This window comes from Dermacentor variabilis, unplaced genomic scaffold, assembly GCF_050947875.1.
Source record: "Dermacentor variabilis isolate Ectoservices unplaced genomic scaffold, ASM5094787v1 scaffold_18, whole genome shotgun sequence".
In the NCBI taxonomy this organism is placed as follows: domain Eukaryota; kingdom Metazoa; phylum Arthropoda; class Arachnida; order Ixodida; family Ixodidae; genus Dermacentor; species Dermacentor variabilis.
The window spans coordinates 155,668-174,690 of NW_027460346.1; the positions used below are offsets into that span (position 1 = coordinate 155,668).

A 19,023-nucleotide genomic window follows, 5' to 3' on the forward strand; every position below is an offset into this window, starting at 1 on the left:
AGAAAAAAGAAAGAACTCTGCATATGGCGTTCTGAAAGACCACCATAATTAAAATTCAAAGATTGCCCGTCACCAACCATAGACGTTGGAAGCAATGGATCCACAGGAGAACCGTAAAGCAAGAGGTCCATGACAGTAAATACGTTACCGAATATGCTCACTCAACATGTAGCCCGAGGGTGTGCTTTATTTTCCTAGAAAGTAAATGGCTACGCCGGAAATAGCAAGTGTGCAGCATTTGGTCGCAGCATTCGACGTCCCGTGACAGCCGCATTTTCTTGTCCAGTGGAACGTCGAGGCGCGGAAGCCGGTACCCAAGCTTACCGAGACACCCGCTGTGGTTGCTTAGTGGCTATGGTGTTGGGCTAAAAAACATGAGGCCGCAGGATCGAATCCCGGCCACAGCGGCGGCATTTAGATGGGGGCAAAATGCGAAAACACCCGTGTACTTAGATTTCAGGTTCACGTTAAAGAACCTCAGGTGGTTCGAATTTCCGTAAACCCCCACTACGGCGTGCCTCCTAATCAGATCGTGGTTTTGGCACGTAGAACCATATAATTTAATTTAATTTAATTAGGCTTACCGAGAACGCTCACGTGAAAGTCTTTCTCGTCGGTTCCAGCGTCGTTAGTGGCGACGCAGGTGTACTTCCCGCGGTCAGATACTTCAACATTCTCGATTGTCAGCGTCTCCGAGTCTGGCGAAACCTGGCGGAGGTAACAGGTTCATTATTGGGATTCTGTGTGTGAAGCTTCATTAAGCTCCAGACACAAAGTGTAAACACGGATATAGTTGTTGTTTTTCTACTTGATAAGGAAACTTAGCATCCCGTAAACCTATACCGCAGAGCTACAAAGCGAAGCCATATTGAATTCTCCTAGAGAAAAATCTGAGGTAGAAGAGGAAATTCCGTACTAGCTACGCGCTGCATTCACATAGATGCCTCCACTTCCCCCCTCTACATAAAAGGAAAGCCACACAGGCGGCCCTTTGTGACTCCAGCCTGTCATTAAAGCGTGTCCCTCTCTCTGGTCTTCTGTGATCAGCAAATAATTATAAAAAACAACGTTCACGTTTCTGGTTACACATTCTTTGTACAGTGTTGTACAAAGTGGGATTTACTTCTATGAAGCTCACACAGTGACTTCGACCGCTATGGAGCCCCGAGTTGCATCTCCATACCCGGCACGTAAAAATTACAGCTCCATATCTTGTCACTAATTTCGGTTCGGTTACCTTCAGCTATATTTCGTGACATCGCTACATTTCGAGACAGCTATGTCGATCATTTTGTTACATTTACAGAAAGAAATGGAAGAAATACGGACATCCACTATGAATTTAATTTGGTCTTAAATACTTATACGAGATGCTACGTACATGTTTGAATTAGAAACGATGTCACTTAGACTGGTCAGTTGACGGAATTTTTTAGGGATTACCGGGTTTGATGGAAGCAAAGCTTTTTTTGTAGGCGTCATTTACAAGCCTCCTTCACGGAACAGGTGTTAACTTCAAGAAAAAAAAGGCAGGCATATAGCTACGAATGTCGACACTTGCTCTTGGGAGGCTTTGTACGATTGAGCGGAGATTCTTGGCCTGTGCATAAATACACATGAACACTTGCCCAAAGGCTCACGGTTTAAAGCATTATATGCTAAGCCTTTGAAATGAGTTAATCTTTCATAAAGCAATAGAAAGATCTTGTGAGGCTCAAGTTTGCATGTGTTCCTGCAAAGTGTGTGTTTGAAGTTTTCATACAGAAAGTTCCCTGAGTGAACAGCTTGCCCGCATTCTCTCCCACTCACATTGCATTCTTAACATCGTCCGCTGAGCGTAAGATAGCGTAAGCGACGATGAACTTTAAAACGAATCTTTCTTTGTCTCCAACTCCTACCCCTGTAAGCGCTGAGCTAAACCTTTCGATTGCCGGTTCATAGGTGTCTCTAAAGTACCATCCCGCTAAATGGAATACTGCATGAATTTCACCGGTTCCTTTGATTTTTCAGAATTTTCTTTAATTCTGGTTACCGCATTCTCGGTTAACTGGGTATAGCCACTGAATGCTCCCGCCTTTTACAGCACATCATTTTAACCAATAAGGCACTGCCAGTGAGCGCACCTCTCACAGCATAAATCCTGTACATACCACATGTAGGTAGGCAGTGTAGGCTCACAGGTATCGCTAAAGGACAAAATTGTTTTAATGGGGGAGCGCATAATATTTTATGGCTCTTGTGATTTTCTCAAATTTAATATATTTGGGCTACCAAATCTTTGTCAACTGGGTGTGTGCCGCGCTGACACAAAGGGTACAGTTCTAAACACACACACACACACACCTCCTGATAGCCCTCGTGACATCTCTGCGTCGGCATCCCACACTGCGAAACCTCCTGAATTGGTGTTTGCACTGCGGCATAGCTTGTGAACTGTTTAGAGCATAAATATAAAGGCAAATATTCGATCACGAGAGAAGGGAGGAAGGAAAGGCAGGGAGGTTAACTAGACTTTGTCCAGTTCCTACCCTACACGTGGGGAAGGGGAGTAAAAGAAAGAAGGAGAGAAAGGGAGAGAGAGAAAAGACAAGACTTGATCGCACTTTCACACGCATTAAAAAAAAGTCGGGCACTCAAGTCTGTCGCCTTCGGATACAGTAGAAGAGCTCGAGTGGGGGCTTTCTGGGCTGACGAGCTGTGATATCGCGCTCCCAAGACCTTTGCTTCTTAAATGTCCGATAGTTACGGTGTTGTATAGGATGAAAATAAAGACAATTGTGCTCATTAAATTGGCTCGCATCGCATTGATCCCAACATATGCGTTGGGTCGGCATAACTTTTTCCTGAAGCTTGCTCATCAGAAGTACGTCGTTTTTTGTGCTACTGTTCGCCAAGCCTTCGTGAGATTCTTCCGTAGAAAAAAATGCGAAGTACGAGACGTGGGAACGGGAAAATAGAAATGAGAATGTGGGTCGACAAAATTACGCTTGCTTACCTGACGGTGGATCCCGTCGGCCTTCAGAGGTGTGCTCTCCTTCATCCATACTATGGTGGCTACCGGCTGTGCCGTGACCCGGCACTGGAGGGTTAGCGTCTCATTTGCCACAACATGCACGCTCTCAGATGCGTCGTGCGCGGATTCCTCGCCGCCTGACGTAGGCAGCGAGCTGATCTGGGGAGGCACTGTGGGGAGCAGACATTGGTAAAATGAGTGGCACCCGTGGCCCAATGCCCTGTCGAAGTTGGCCGCTAGAGATTCCAGCTGATGCCTGGCATCAGCTGATGTAGGCTGGCGGCCCACATGTATGAACGGAAAGAGTGTTACAGCGGTTGCTCATCATGCACTTTGGCGCTGCCATCACTGGTGTCGGGACGTTTGAAATTTCATGTTAGCACATTTTCACCTTTTCTTTAGCAGCATGGAATGCTCCAAAACTAGGAATGTGACAGCTTCAGTGCTCCCCTTATACACGCGAAAAACTTGATCAGAACCGTGCAAAGATGAAAGCCTCCTTTTGGAGCCAAAGTTTCATAGGGGAGCAGCTACTTGAGTCAGGTGTTCGACGCTGTTATTGGAACTACTTGTTACCTGGACGAGGACAAATCACGTCATAGAAACAATGACACCGAACTGAGGCTTGACTGGCTCGGCCGCTGTTGATCGATTCAACTGCCGCTTGCTGTGACCCCTATGTATTTTCGCATACAACTTGCACGAGGTATTGCAGCGCTGTATAAAACGCCACCACCACTACTACAAGAAATTACTTGCTTGCCCAATTATGTTGTCATCTCTCCCTACCTTCCATGTCTGCAACAGAAGAAGCCTGGCATTGCAATTTCCTTCGGAGATGTGCACTGCTGTCAACGGCAGCTTTCAAATGACTCTGACGTGCCGAGCAAGTATTACTGGAGCAGATGTCAAGTGACTGCATGCATGATCTCCCACGTAGGCATCTCGCCATGCCGTCTCATATTTGACCGCTTTCACTGACACCACTTGTAGCAACCATCTGCCCATTTTCTTCACTTCCACTGGCGCCCAGGAGCTCACATTCAAACACACTGTAAGGGTTGTAAAGTGGCATCTCAGCTGGTGTTAACTGTGATAGAATCGAAAGATGTGTGAGGAAGAATAAAAAAAAAGATAAATTCTGGTGTTTTAGGTGCCAAAACAACGATCTGATAACAAGGCACGATGTGTGCTGGACTCCGGATTTATTTTTGACCACCTGGGGTTATATAACGTGCGCCTAAATCTAAATACACGGATGTTTTCTTTTATTTCGTCCCATATAAATGTGCCCGCCGTGACCGTGATCAAACCCGCGACCTTAACCGAAGACATAGCCAGTGGGCTGCCACGGCGAATAGAGAGGGGTTTGTTACAAGAGACAAGCTGAGATGTCGTTCTGAACTACTGTGTTCTAGCCGGCTGCTCAGGGTTGGCACATGAGGGAGGGGAGCAGAAGGAGAAGTAGAAGGCGAAGATGCTGATGATATGCAGAGAAGAAGCATGAAAGAAAAACCTAAAACGCTTATCGCAGTCGCATATACACCCCACTGTCTCTCAAAAAAGCCAAAATGGCCTTCGTAACCTGGCCATGGACAAAAAAGAACGCTTTCATATAGTGTTTGGTTGTCGATGCGCGCCAATGATACAGGGTCCATTATGAAAGTAATGCGCATATTTTGGAACAAATAGATTTATTGACGGGACCTGTACAAATGGTTAAAATTCTTGAAGATACTCTCCCCCTGCATCAATACACTTGTGGAGACGTGTCCACCACGCCTGGAAGGCACCCTGAAAGTCCTCGACGGGAATGTCTCTCAGGAATGCTGTAACATGCTTTTGGGTGTTTTCCAGGGCCTCCCAATGTTTTTCTTTCAGCGCTCTCTTCAGTCGGGGAAACAAAAAAAAAAAAGCCGCACGGAGTCAAGTCGGGACTGTAAGAGGGATGGAGGACCACTGGGTGTTGCTACGGGCCAAGAAGTTGGTAACGATGAAGGACGTGCGGCTGGGGGCATTGTCATGGTGGAGTTTGACCATGTCATTGACGTTAGCCGTCACGCGTGTGACCCAGCGTTTCAATCCCTTGAGCACGTCCAGGTAAAAGGTTGAGCTGACAGTTTTTCCCTGCAGTACAAACTCAATATGGACAGTTCCTCGGGCGTCAAAGAAGACAATGAGCATCGTTTTGATGCGAGACTAGCACATTCGCGCTTTCTTGGGGCGGGGGGATAATTTTGTGCGTCACTCGCTGCTCTGCCTTTTCGATTCTGGGTCGTACTCGAACATGATGGATTCGTCTCCGGTTACGACAGAGTTAAGAAAGTCCGGCTCATTTTGAATCAAATCCAACAATTCTTGACAGCACAAAATTTGAAGTTATTTCTCATCTTCCATCAACACTTTCGGCACGAGCTTCGTGGAGACCTTGCGCATTTCCAGATGCTCAGTCACTGTACCATGTACCGCAAATGTGGACATGTGCAAGGCAGAACCGTCACCACATTTCCCAACTGGTTTTACTTCGCTGCTATGGATAGTCGCGTCATAATAAAATCATGCGCATTACTTTCATAATGGACCCTATATACACATTGATTGTCTTTCTCGCAAACACAGCGGGCGCACACAAATGACATGGTCTATAGTGTTTGGCATGGCACAGTTATCGCAGTGTAGGCTGTCTGAATGGTGAATAAGATGGTGATAGTGTTGGGTAAAGGTGGCGCCAAATCTCAATCTGTGTAGTAAGCTTGCGTGGCTTCTTTGGACGTGGCACGGTATATTGAATTGTAGCGCAAAATCAAGTAAATTTGACGGCGATGACGGTGGCCTGGATGAGACAAGTAGCTTTCGTTTGCGACACGCACGATGTACAGTTAAACCTCGATGTAACGAAGTCACTAAACTGGCAATTTCCTTCGTTATATCAAAATTTCGGTGTATGGAAATTCGACATTTTATGCAAATAAGTACAGTCGCCGATCAATATTTATTACACGGGAAGGGACTTCGGAATTATTCGAATTATTGGGCGATCGAAAAAAAAGCAAATTTGAATCAGAAAACAACTCATTTTCATGAATTTGGGAGCCTGCGACGGTGCAGACTACCAATTTTGGAGTGTGTGCAACGGTGGCGTACAGGTGAAACATACGCCTCGCGTGCAAGAGGACCGTGGTTCGAATCCCGGTGCCGCGCAATTTTCCATCGGATTAAAAAAAATCCGCGAGTCAATAAAAATTCCATAAACAGGCCTGGAGTGCGGCCTGATTCCGGTGACCAGAACCGGTAACTCACTTCCTCACCAGAGCAGGATTGGCCAGCCTGGTGCATTACTTGGCCACAATCTCCCATATTCCTAGTGCTCAGGCACTAGGAATAGCAGGGGAGAGTTATTAGTAGAGTTTGCGAAACAGAATAATATGCGGATAATGAATACCTTTTTCCGCAGGCGGGATAGCCGAAAGTGGACGTGGAGGAGTCCGAACGGCGAGACTAGAAATGAAATAGACTTCATATTCTGCACTAACCCTGGAATCATACAAGATGTGGACGTGCTCGGCAAGGGGCGTTGCAGTGACCGTAGGATGGTAAGAACTCGAATTAGCCTAGACTTGAGGAGGGAACGGAAGAAACAGCTACAATGAAGCCGATCAATGAGTTAGCGGTAATTGGGAAAATAGAAGAATTCCGGATCAAGCTACAAAAGAGGTATTCGGCTTTAACTCAGGAAAATGACCTTAGTTTTGAAGATATGAACGACAATCTTATGGGCATCATTAACTAGTGTGCAATAGAAGTCGGTGGTAACTCCATTAGACAGGATGCCAGTAAGCTATCGCAGGAGACGGAAGGTCTGATCAAGAAGCGACAGTGTATGAAAGCCTCTAAGCCTACAGCTAGAATAGAACTGGCAGAACTTTCGAAGTTAATCAACAAGCGTAAGACAGCTGACATAAGGAAGTATAATATGGATAGAATTGAACATGCTCTCAGGAACGGAGGAAGCCTAAAATCAGTGAAGAAGAAACAAGGAATAGGCAAGAATCAAATATATGCGTCAAGAGACAAAGCCGGCAATATCATTACTAAAATGGATGAGATAGTTCATGTGGTGGAGGAATTCTATAGGGATTTGTACAGCACCAGTTGCACCCGCGACGATAATGGAAGAGAAAATAGTCCAGAGGAATTTGAAATCCCACAAGTAACACCGGAAGAAGTAAAGAAAGACTTGGGAGCTATGCAAAGGGGGAAGGCAGCTGGGGGGGATCAGGTAGCAGCAGATTTGTTGAACGATGGTGGGCAGATTTTTCTAGAAAAACTGGCCACCCTCTATAGGCAATGCCTCATGACTTCGAGCGTACCGGAATCTTGGAAGAACGCTAACATAATCCTAATCCATAAGAAAGGGAACGCCAAGGACTTGAAAAATTATAGACCAATTAGCTTACTGTCTGTTGCCTACAAAGTATTTACTGAGGTAGTCGCAAATAGAATCAGGAACACCTTAGACTTCTGTCAACCAAAGGACCAGGCAGGATTCCGTAAAGGTTCGTCAACAATAGACCATATTCACACTATCAGTCAGGTGATAGAGAAATGTGCGGAATATAAGCAACCCTTATATATATCTTTCATTCATTACGAGAAAGCGTTTGTTCAGTCAAACCTCAGCAGTCATGGAGTCATTACGGAATCAGGGTGTAGACGAGCCGTATGTGAAAATACTGAAAGGTATCTATAGCGGCTCCACAGCCACCGTAGTCCTCCATAAAGAAAGCAACAAAATCCCAATAAAGAAAGGCGTCAGGCAGGGAGATATGATCTCTCTAATGCTATTCACAGCGTGTTTACAGGAGATATTCAGAGACCTGGATTGGGAAGAATGGGGATAAAAGTTGATGGAGAATGCCTTAGTAACTTGCGATTCGCTGATGATATTGCCTTGCTTAGTAACTCAGGGGACCAATTGCAATGTATGCTCACTCACCTGTAGAGGCAAAACAGAAGGGTCGATCTAAAAATTGATCTGCAGAAAACTAAAGTAATGTTTAGCAGTCTTGGAAGAGAACAGCAGTTTACAATAGGTAGCGAGGCACTGGAAGTGGTAAGGGAGTACATCTACTTAGGACTGGTAGTGACCACGGATCCGGATCATGAGACTGAAATAATCAGAAGAATAGGAATGGGTTGGGGTGCGTTTGGCAGGCATTCTCAGATCATGAACAGCAGGTTGCCATTATCCCTCAAGAGAAAAGTGTATAACAGCTGTGCCTCTTACCCGTAGTCACCTACGGGGCAGAAACTTGGAGGCTTACGAAAAGGGTTCTACTTAAATTGAGGACGACGCAATGAGCTATGGAAAGAAGAATGATAGGTGTAACGTTAAGGAATAAGAAAAGAGCAGATTGGATGAGGGAACAAACGCGAGTTAATGACATCTTAGTTGAAATCAAGAAAAAGAAATGGGCATGGGCAGGACATGTAATGAGGAGGGAAGATAACCGATTGTCATTAAGGGTTACGGACTGGACTCCTAGGGAAGGGAAGCGTAGCAGGGGGCAGCAGGAACTTAGGTGGGCAGATGAGATTAAGAAGTTTGCCGGGACAACATGGCCACAATTATTACATGATCGGGGTAGTTGGAGAAATATGGGAGAGGCCTTTACCCTGCAGTTCGGTATATCGATGTTTAACTGTACTACGATATAACGTTAGCATCTGCCCTCGTAAATGGCATAGAAATGTAATCTGAATCTGGCGGAGAACCTGTTTTTCCTGCGCTTTGGCGAGCTCAATTTCATCAACATCAGAGTGTCCGCAAACCCAATGAACTGGTGTGCGGTGCATGCCCATGTCGCCACGCAGACCCGTATAGTTCGGCCGCCTCATGAGCAAGTAAGCGATTGGTTCTCGTCTAAACGCAGAGCAAATAATGCGTAGTGTTAGTTTAGCATCACAAAATGCTGTCCACGTCTGAGGCGGTTCCTGAGATATATAGCCAACGGCTTCACTAATGGCAGGAACCTTAGCAGTCGTCGACGTTGTTTTCTTGTCGATTCTGAAACTGATGTATCCACAAAGCTGGGAGAACGAAAACAACTCCTGAGGCAGCTAAGGACTTCCATCCGTCAGTGGAGGTATGTTGCAGGGGCAGCTGCTTCAGAAATGTTTGATAACACGAGTTGCTTCAGACCTCATCATACCGAATTTACTGGCATAATGATCGCACTTAAAAAAATGATGAAAATTTAGGGGTGCGATCATTACGCGAGGTAAATTTCCCGCGAAATAAAATTTTATCCCGCGTTTGCTGAGCTGTCCATCGGGCCCGCCACGCAGCAGATAGACTCGGCCTTTCTGTATACCGACGTGGGGGCGGCCCACTACGTGCTGACGTGCCTTCCGATGGACCAGACTAAAGTTTTACCATATATACGATACCCGCGTTTGCTGCCGGATGACAAGAGCTCTACAAACACCGCGGCTGTCGCTGGAACACCGCAGGACATCAAAACTAAAATGGCGGCCGACAGAGCGAGCCAAACGCTTCGAACGCGATTTTTTTTCTTCTAGTGAGCACATTACGTGCATTGAAACAGTTTCTTCCGTATCAGTAATGAATAATATCGTTAATATCGGCAAGTTTGCGGCAATAACGTAGCTATGTCCACTTTGAGGAGACAGGAACAGAGATGGGCAAACTGAGCTGCCAGTGCCATAGAAACACATGGCGGACATGCTACGAGAACAGCGGCATTTTTCTTCACTACAACTTTAATACGACAAGTTTCTTCTAAGCGTGGGCGAATATTGTAGGTGTGTTACACGCGCCGACGTATGAATAAGGTACGCTTCTAACATATCAATGTAAACGTGGCGACAGTCGTTGCCGCTCGCGATTTGTTGCGTGTCCATGAGTGCACACGAGAGAAATCGAAAGACGCCTTTTGTTGTTGTTGTTGACTACAACCACCAAAAAGCCTACTAACGATAAAGCCAAGACAAGTATGGTTGTAGATTTTTCTTTCATGGAAGTGCAGAAAGTGATGAAAGGAATGAAATGGGGCATCTTAAAGATATGTTTGGTAAGTGCAGACCGCTTGGTAACTCTCGAAGAGTCATTCGCGTAGCATTCGACACACGGTAAACACAATCGTCATCAGCTAGGCTTGGCACACGACATATCGCTTCGACAAGTTCGGGGTGCGATCATTACGCGGGAAAGAAAAAAAAATCGAAGTTTGACATCAACATTGGGGGGGGGGATGCGATCATTACGTGAGTGCAATAATTATGCAAGTAAATAGACAGTATCCTTGATTCCTTACTGTGACCAAGATTTGAAAGGCGCAGCAGTGGTTTTGAGAACAACCATGCTGGCGTGCCTGAAACTTTAGCAGGGACAGCTGCTGTTGAAAGGAATTGTTTGGGACGAGAGATAGCTGGGTGGGGCTAGCACTGAAGCTTGATGTAACCATGCAGGATACATAAAGGAAGGCAAAAGAAGAGTACAAATTAATGCGCACTGCCATCTGGAGAAGAGGGACACCCATAACTATGCAAAACGTGGCGAAAGGAAAAGGCAGCAACAGGACCATAGTCTGCGGAAATGTGCATACCTATCAGAACGAAGGAGCTGCAAGCCGGCGATGGCAGAGTAATCAAAGTAATAAAGTCGACTTTAACCCCAAGTTCTCAACAAAATTTCCTAAGATAGCGGAATTCTTGCAAACTAAAGCTTCGAAACAACTGCTCGACTTTCCGTAAGAACATTGAAAAAAAAGTCGAGGACCGCGGATATATGCATTTCATTACTATTGAAAAAACTTTGTCCGCACAGAATTCTGGCCAACTTCTCCAAACATGTTAAAAAAATTAACAAAGGGGTTTTTTCGTCGATATAGTCTGTGCCGCTACATGTGTTTAGAAGATTGAAGTTACTACATCTCGTACGCGCACATGCTATGACTCTATAGCGAACAAATGGTGCCATTGGTCGGCATGTCCACCAAATAGGGTACCTGGCAAACATATCAATAACATTATGTATAATGCTAACCGGACTGCTCGTTTTCTTGATCGTCCAACGTAATCATGACATCTACGTTACAGGACTTTTGCGTGCATTATCTTCAGTAACTGTAATCTGCATAGAATCCGTCGACTAAATGCCTTGCTTTCCAGTTGCAGCACATCCAAAACTGATCTGCTAAGCTTATTGCAGCTAATTGCTCTAGAATTGCTAGCGTTTTACGAGTGAGAAAAGCGTTAAGTGTTCCAGACCTGTCTCAGGGCCGTCGAGTTTTTTGTTTATGTATGTTTAACAAAATATATTACACTGAAAAAATGTGATGCTACCACTTTTACTGACTCTTACTTACGTGTCAACGCGCATTGATCATAAAAACGAAGTGCTTATTTCAATTTTAGGAACTCATCTGTACTACGAATTGTTTATTCCCAGCACTAGTAGTGACCGTAGCTCCTTCCCGCACCAATTGTCGAGCCATGTCACAACGTAACGTCACAACGATACTCGTACTTACAGATGAGGAGCGCCCCAGACTCTACAAAACATGTTGCTTTCTATGAAGTGGAACGAACTCGCATGCCTCCCCATAATGCGAATAATAAATGTTGGGCAGGATAGTACCGAAACATGGAAACCATTGCAGCTCCGAGGATGAGTACACATAAGAGTCAGACAACAGAAGCAAATTTGGCGAGAGCGAAAATGAGGACAGAAGCACCCACCCCTTCATTGTGGTGTGCTAGTTTTCTCTGTCCTCATCCTACGTTGTGAAATGTTTTCTATGCTGCACACTTTGGGACACTGTTATGATGCGGATAATCCGTCAGAGCTTCTTATTTAAAAGAAAAAGAAAGAAAAAAAGATTCGCAAAGTGCACGCCGTATTTCGTGAAAGACAGCAGCTCTAACGCGGCACGTTATGCGGAACTGCTTGCATTTGTCAAGACACGTGCTATTCCGCTTCACCTGCAATTCCTACTGCATCCCGACCGGGCAGCTTTGGGAAATTCATCATTCCTAAATCTAAATGGTGTCCTCTCATTCGATTCCTCCTGAAAGAGCCTTTCAGTATTTTATTTTTGAACAAGGACGGTGGGCCAGTTGAACTATTTCTTGAGGAGCCGTAGTTCCCATGACACATCTGGACGCGCTAATACAGGTGCCCCAAAGGAACATCAACATTTCGTTGGCTCAAATCAAGCCGTTTTTTGCTCAGTTACTGCTATATCTATCGATCTGAAAGCGCCGACCCAATGCAAACGCACGAAGTTGCTTGCCACTTTATGCAAGACGCTTGATTGACTAAACAAAGCTTCGGTGAATTAGCAATATATTTGCTAACTTAACTCGCTCGCTCATTTACTCTCGATAATTCTAGCTAGTGGAATCGTGCCTGCTGATTATGGATTTTCAGCGATGATGCCTGACCTCACATAGCACATCGGAATTAGGTGCGAGGTGAAACAGTAGCGAACGAAGACGAAAAAAAAGTAAAACGCCGATTGTAGTTTACCTTGGACTTCGACTGTGAAATTCTTCTCCAGTTTTCCAGCCTCGTTTGTTGCAATGCAACTGTAGTTGCCAGCGTCACGAAGTCTGCAAATAACGAACGACTGTAATAACATCACCTGGATAGTGGAGATCAAACAACAGTGCTTGCACCTCGTCTGTCGCCATGAAACTGAGTTTCTGGGGCTTGTTGTTTCCAAAAATTAGACTCACACATACAATTATAAGAAAATTATCAATTCCTCGTAGTTATGAACAGAGACGCTCGAGAGAATGTATAAGCTGAATGCGATGAGAGAGATTCTGCAGTTCTGCAGTAAATGACATTACTTTCTGAAGTCCAATGCCACATCATCTTAGGGACAGTAATAGCGTGGCTTTTTGGTTACGATTCATACAACAAAACGTGAATTCCATCACCAAGGATGTCTGAAATACTGCAGAATATATAGGTACTTGTAGGCTTGCCCTCCACGGAAATTTTGCTTCGGAAGGAAGAGGGTGACTTTCAACTCGTAACGTGCGACAACAATTTCAAAGTCATGGCGCAGTTGAGTAACGAGTTGATTAGTATTTTACCATTTGAAGATGGTTGCAACGTCAGCGTATAAAACACATTTGACGAAGTAGATTCGCTTAGACGGATCATTGATATCAAAAGCAAGAATTTTAGAGGATCCACAATACGAGGCTTGTGGTACTCCTTTATTAGGAAATGCATGTGGGACAGCTTGCCTGCCAGGCTGAAAGAGGTAGCGGTTATCCAGACAAATTTGGATGAGCTGTGAGGGGAGGAAAAGGGAAATAGTGATGTATGAGTGAAGCTTTACTAAAAGTGTTGCGACTAATGAAATAAAATCTCAAGAAGAAACGAAAAACACAGGCAAAACCAACAAAGTTGTTTTGTGGAGTTTTGCTGCTATATGCAAATTGCGCAGTGTTCGTGGAAGCCACAATCGGACACTAAACTGACGCGGGAAAATCTTGAAACCAAGAGCTTAAGGTTATTTAGTAATTCTGTTTTTAAGAAGGTTTTTGAAATACTTTGTTAAAAATGCACGCGGGGGCATCAGCTAAAATATCTATGGCTTGGTTTACAAGTTGGTCAAAACTATCATCAAGCCAGCGTTAGTGTCTTTAGGTATGATAACAGCTAAACCAATTGTGTCAGACTTGATACAGAGGATGCAGAACGACGACTGCCGATTAACACAACGATCTGTGTGACGAGCATTATCGCATAATGATGCAGAGAAGTGCAGAATAAGATTCTGAGGCATCACATTACGTCTTTTCGGTTGTTAAATTTAGCGAGGGAGACCACCCACGAGGTTTCTTCGCTGCGTCCACAGGTTTAGCTAATCGGCGCGCCACGAAATTGCTCTATTCTTCTGTGCAGTTTCTGAAGGGGGAACGCACGCCACGGTGTCTTTCCAGGCGAAGGACGCCGTGGCTATTAAATCGCTGCGGTAGATATGTGTGTTTTCTTCGTCTACTTGTGGATGTATGCATTCAGTGCACCTTGCACGCCGCAGCTGCAGCCGGCGTCCGTCTGCGGACGGCTGCACGAACGGGTCCCCTCGTGGACTGAGAAGGCGGCCCGCCCGCAGCCAGCGGATCGATGGCGGAGGCACGCCCACCGCGGGACAGCGAAGCCAGGCGGGACGGTTGAGAACTGCCAGCACCAGCTCGCCGCCTGGGCCCTTCTCTCCACCAGACTCCAGCTTCGGGTGCACTGCGCGGGTAGCAGGACAGCATTCGTCATCCTTTTTTTACCCCAAGAGCGCACTTCTTGGTTTAGATCTCCAATCGACCTCCCGTCGGCAGCCATAATGCAGCTGACGTCCCCGACTCATTATACTACTGGAACAGCTGGCAACAAACATATCGTCTGCAGCTCCTCCTCCACAACGTTAAATTGTTGAGTGAACGAAAAGACAGCGTTAAATGAAATTACACTTTCCAGCAAGTGATTGCATGCGGAGCAGTAATTTGCAAAATCTCAATAAAAGGCTGGAACAGAACAACAAATTATAAATCTAGCATATAATCGTTGATCCAGTACTAGAGAAGCCTAAAAAATAACAAGGCCATTTCCCAGGTGAGTACGAAAATGCAATGTTATGTCAATAAAACGCCAGGTCTTCGTGTTTGTTGAGGCAAAATTATTGCCCCAATATAATCTGCTATGCTTCACCCGAGCAGCATTGTCCTCGAGCCAGGAAAAAAAGCGATCAGCAAGTACCGTTTTACTCAGAATTGAGTCAGATAAAGAATCGCTAGGGGACAGTATTCCGTTCTCTCCATAAGCGAGAACTACTTAACTACATTTTATTGTGATAGTAATTATATGAACACTGCAGGCGCATTTTTGCTGTCGTCGTCGCCGTGATGCCTCTAAAGTCCAAGGGCGATAACATCGTCGCTGCGTGCCGTCTGCTGTATGTGCGACTGAAAGCGCGCGAGGGTTGGACGACGATCACGGCTCAATCTCACGCGCTCAAGAGAGGAAAGCGGCGAGGAAGCGCGCCGTCTTCCGTCGCGTGCAATTAACCGGATGGGGTGATGTACGAGAGGCCGTCTACTTCAGCAGCAACGAGCGGCAGCACGGGCTTCATCTTGAAACCGATCTGCTTTGGGCGCAGAGTCTACGTGGGCCGACGGCTTAAAGCTTTACGTGTACTATGTTCTCGCCACTCAGCTTGCGTTTAAGCAATAGATAGCATGAAGGTCACTTCGTTCGCTACTGCTGCCGCGCTTCCTCAGGCCAGCATTTTTACATTTAGTGTCCGCAGTTATCAAGTGTGATGTGTGCATGTTTGCCTGTGCGCGCTCACACCATTCTTGTTATTTAGTGAGTGAGTGTTTACAAGCTTATACGGCAGATGAAACTGCTATCCGTACTTCGTATTGGCTACTAATTCCCACTGAACACTCTAGTCTATTAACCATCTACAAGACATCTTGGCAAGATCAGCAAAACATTTTGAAAGTTGTAAACGTTTACAAGACCTCTTGGCATGATAGTTAAGGCGGTTTGAAGACATTTAACCAAAATTTTGTCGGATGCCGTAGAACGTCTAATGCACCGCCAAATAAGGAATATAAGACGCTTTGGAAGACATCATGTAGCCGTTTTAAAAACGGCTGTAAGAAATATTGGGAGATGTCTTGTAGCCTTCTTGAAAATGTTTTCCAACAGAATAAACAGATTTTTGAAGAGCAAGGTATGGTATCTTCTAGTCAATATTTGCGTAACCCAGCCCTATAATTGAGTAAAGCAATTTGTTGAGCAACATTTGTTGTATAATTTGTTGAGTGACAGGTCCTTTAGGGCCGCAACATAACGTACGTGCAAGCCATTCAACGCTCATTAAATAGTGGCGGTACGCCTAGTCAGGAATGTTTAACATTCACTGCAAGCCTCAGATCCTTAAAATTGCATCGAAAAGCACTTTTTTATTGGGCTAGGAAGCAGTTGCAAAAATGACAGCAAGACCTACCAAACCTGTCAATTTAAAGCGGGAACACTACTTTCAGGGGAAGCACTAGCACAAAGATTACATTTTAAATAGTCTCTAGATGCTAAAATTCAGCCATGACATAGCAAACTAGTTTGGTCTGTGTCGTTCTATTTTAACTGTCCAACCAAATATTGCTTAACTCCAGGGATCTGGCTAGAAACGGCATACATTGCACCTATGCGATGGTCTGGGAAGACCCAAGATCATTTTACTGACCTTGCCAACACTGTTCGAAATTTGTAGAGGTAATAATATCAGGGACTCCAGCAACACTATCACGGAAGTTTTTCTTGCATGGGTGTTTGGCACACACAAAAATTTAGGAACACAATACACCCTTCCACTGTAGCAATAATTATAAAGGAATTGTGTTCTCCTGATACCTGTTCAATGGACAGATCAATGGGAATGTTCCTAATCATCCCAATATTGCGAAAAGTTTGGCTGTACCAACGGCACCAATGCCTAAAGCCCATTTATTACAACGCACAATAGCACGACTGAAATACTGGCAAGGCCACAAAAGTGATAACACGTGTTATCAAGCCGTGGCGTCCTTGGAGCCAACACGTGACTTCAAGGAGCCCAGATATGCCTAATTCAACAGCTGGGAAGATATCTTCATATTCTAATAAAACGTGCTCCATCGTTTCCCTAGGTTTACCGCAACCAAGCACATGCTTCTTCTTCCTTCTTATATCTCGCTTTATAAGTGCGTGTTCTAAGGCATCCTGACCTCGCTTCGAAAATAATGAGCTTGCCTTTGAGTTATCATAAATTGTTTCTTTCCTGATTTTGTTTCTTCCTCTTAAGCAGTTACTCATGGCAGGTTTCTTTTCTATTGCCGCCACCCATGATATTTTCTCAGCCTCTCTGACTTTCCGCTTGATGTTCTTTGTTGTTATGTTGGTCACCATACAGGTCGCATACTTGCTGGCAAGCTTCCTACCTCTTTCCCTCCACTGTGAATCAATGTTTCTCCTGTGCAAATACCTCAACACACTCCCAGCCCATTTACTTTCTTGCATAATCCTCAGTTGCTCTTCATATTCAATGTTACTTTGAGCTTCTCTCATTTCAAAGCTTGTCCAGACCATATCACCCTGCACAGCTTCATTTGTAGTCTTCCCGTGAGTGCCCAATGCGAGGCGTGCCACTGACCTTTGGTTGCCATCGAGTCATGATTGTACCGCTGACTTCAAGCAAACAACCGCATTTCCAAAGGTAAGTCCTGGAACCATTACACCTTTCCACATACCCTGGAGCATCTCGTACCTATTGTATGCCTGTGGCACTCTTTGCTTCATTATGAGCGTTTCGCTTCTTCATTGCTGTTATTGTTTGCCCTGTGTTTCCCGATATCTATCGCCTTCGTTTATCCATATACCGAGGTATTTATATTATTTTACCCGAGGTATTTACTGACCCTGAATTGACACTCTCTGTTTACTGTTTTCATTGAATACCATAACACCTTATTTTTTAACGCCAAATTTCGGACCCAAATTCTCGCCTTCCTGTGCACAGTTATTCACCAGACGTTGCATACTACTTTGCTTGCAAGCTAGCAACACAATGTCTCCGCATAAAACAAACCTGGAAGGTGCTGCTCTGCTACAGTACCCGGCTGTTTGCCTGAGAGAGTAAGACCGATATTACTCCCGTCTAGCGCCCTTTCCATCGTCACCATGTACATCATAAACAGCAGTGGGGATAAAGGGCACCCCTGCCTCATTCTCTTGTTGATATCAACTTTCTCCTTGTGCCTCATCCCTTCCCGTTCAACGCAAACGGTATTTTCTAGGTGAATCTCTCTCAAAAGCCGCATACAGTCGTTGCCTAATCCTTCTCCTTCCAGAATATCCCACAAAATGTTGCGGTCAACGTTGTCATATGCTCCTGTAATGTCTTAAAACGCCACATATAACGGTATCCTTTCTACACTGGATAGACTGAGCAAGGACTGAGCAATAGACTGAGCAAGAACAAATAAGTTATCAAGACGCCTACGTTTCTGAAGCCATTCTGAAGTTCTCCCAAAATTCCATTATTCTCTGCCCATGCTTGCAGATTTAATTTAATTGCCTGCATTGCTAACCAGTATATTACCGATGTGATGATCAACGGTCTATACGAGTGAATTCTATCTTTCTCCCCCTTGCCTTCATAAATTAAATTCAATCTACATTGTCGCCAACTGTCTGGTATTCGTCCATCTTTTAAAGTTTTTTCAACTGCTTTCACAAGAGCTTCCTTACTTTTTGGCCTAGGTTCAGTAATCCGCCTAACTGGAACCTCGTCTAGTCCCGTGGCTGTGCACTTCGGAATTTTCTTTTCCGCTTTCTTCCAGTTTAAGTTTGCCAGCACCAGCTCCTTTTCCATTTGGTTCTCTTTCATGCTCTCCTTTTCCTCAAGGAAAACCTCTTCATTGCCTTGGAAAGATTCGACTGTTATTTTCCGGATGTAATTTAATGCCACGTCCCCGTCCAGTTTGTTTCCATCTTCGTCTAGGATATGTTGTATTGTTCCAGGCTTCCTGCCCAATAAGTTTATGTGGTTCCAAAATATTCTAGTTGCGGCCTTCTCTATCTCACGTATTTCTGACAACCAACGTTCATTTTCACCTTATAATTTTGCTTGCACCAGTATTTGAACCATAGACTTTTTCTCCCGGTATATTTCCCATTTACTGGTTACTTCATTCTGCGGCAACTGCGCCTTCTTTGCCTGCCTGTGCTCTCGGGATGCTTTCTGTCGTTCGGCGATCGCTTCTCGTATCTCCCTGTTCCGCCAACTTTTCGGTTTCTTTTTTCATTTCCAACGAGCATGTTGCTTCTCTTTCCGTATTTCTGTCGCTATTACACTTAGAAGCTCACCATATTCCCACTCTTTGCTTGGCCATTTGCCAAGTTGTTCGTCAACTTTTGTGACTATATT

General features: G+C 44.9%; 1 protein-coding gene across 1 annotated transcript in view; it reads right to left on the reverse strand.

Moving 5' to 3' along the window:
• Positions 1 to 19,023, reverse strand: part of LOC142568337 (hemicentin-2-like) — a gene marked incomplete at its 3' end in the record, with an annotated part of 187,227 nt that overhangs the window by 154,959 nt on the left and 13,245 nt on the right. Inside the window, exons 3-6 of the mRNA XM_075678343.1 lie at positions 14,084 to 14,297; positions 12,567 to 12,649; positions 2,996 to 3,183; positions 585 to 708 (exon numbers count right to left, since the gene is read on the reverse strand). Coding sequence (XP_075534458.1) covers positions 585 to 708; positions 2,996 to 3,183; positions 12,567 to 12,649; positions 14,084 to 14,297 — 609 coding nt within the window. The remainder of the gene's footprint in view (positions 1 to 584; positions 709 to 2,995; positions 3,184 to 12,566; positions 12,650 to 14,083; positions 14,298 to 19,023) is intronic.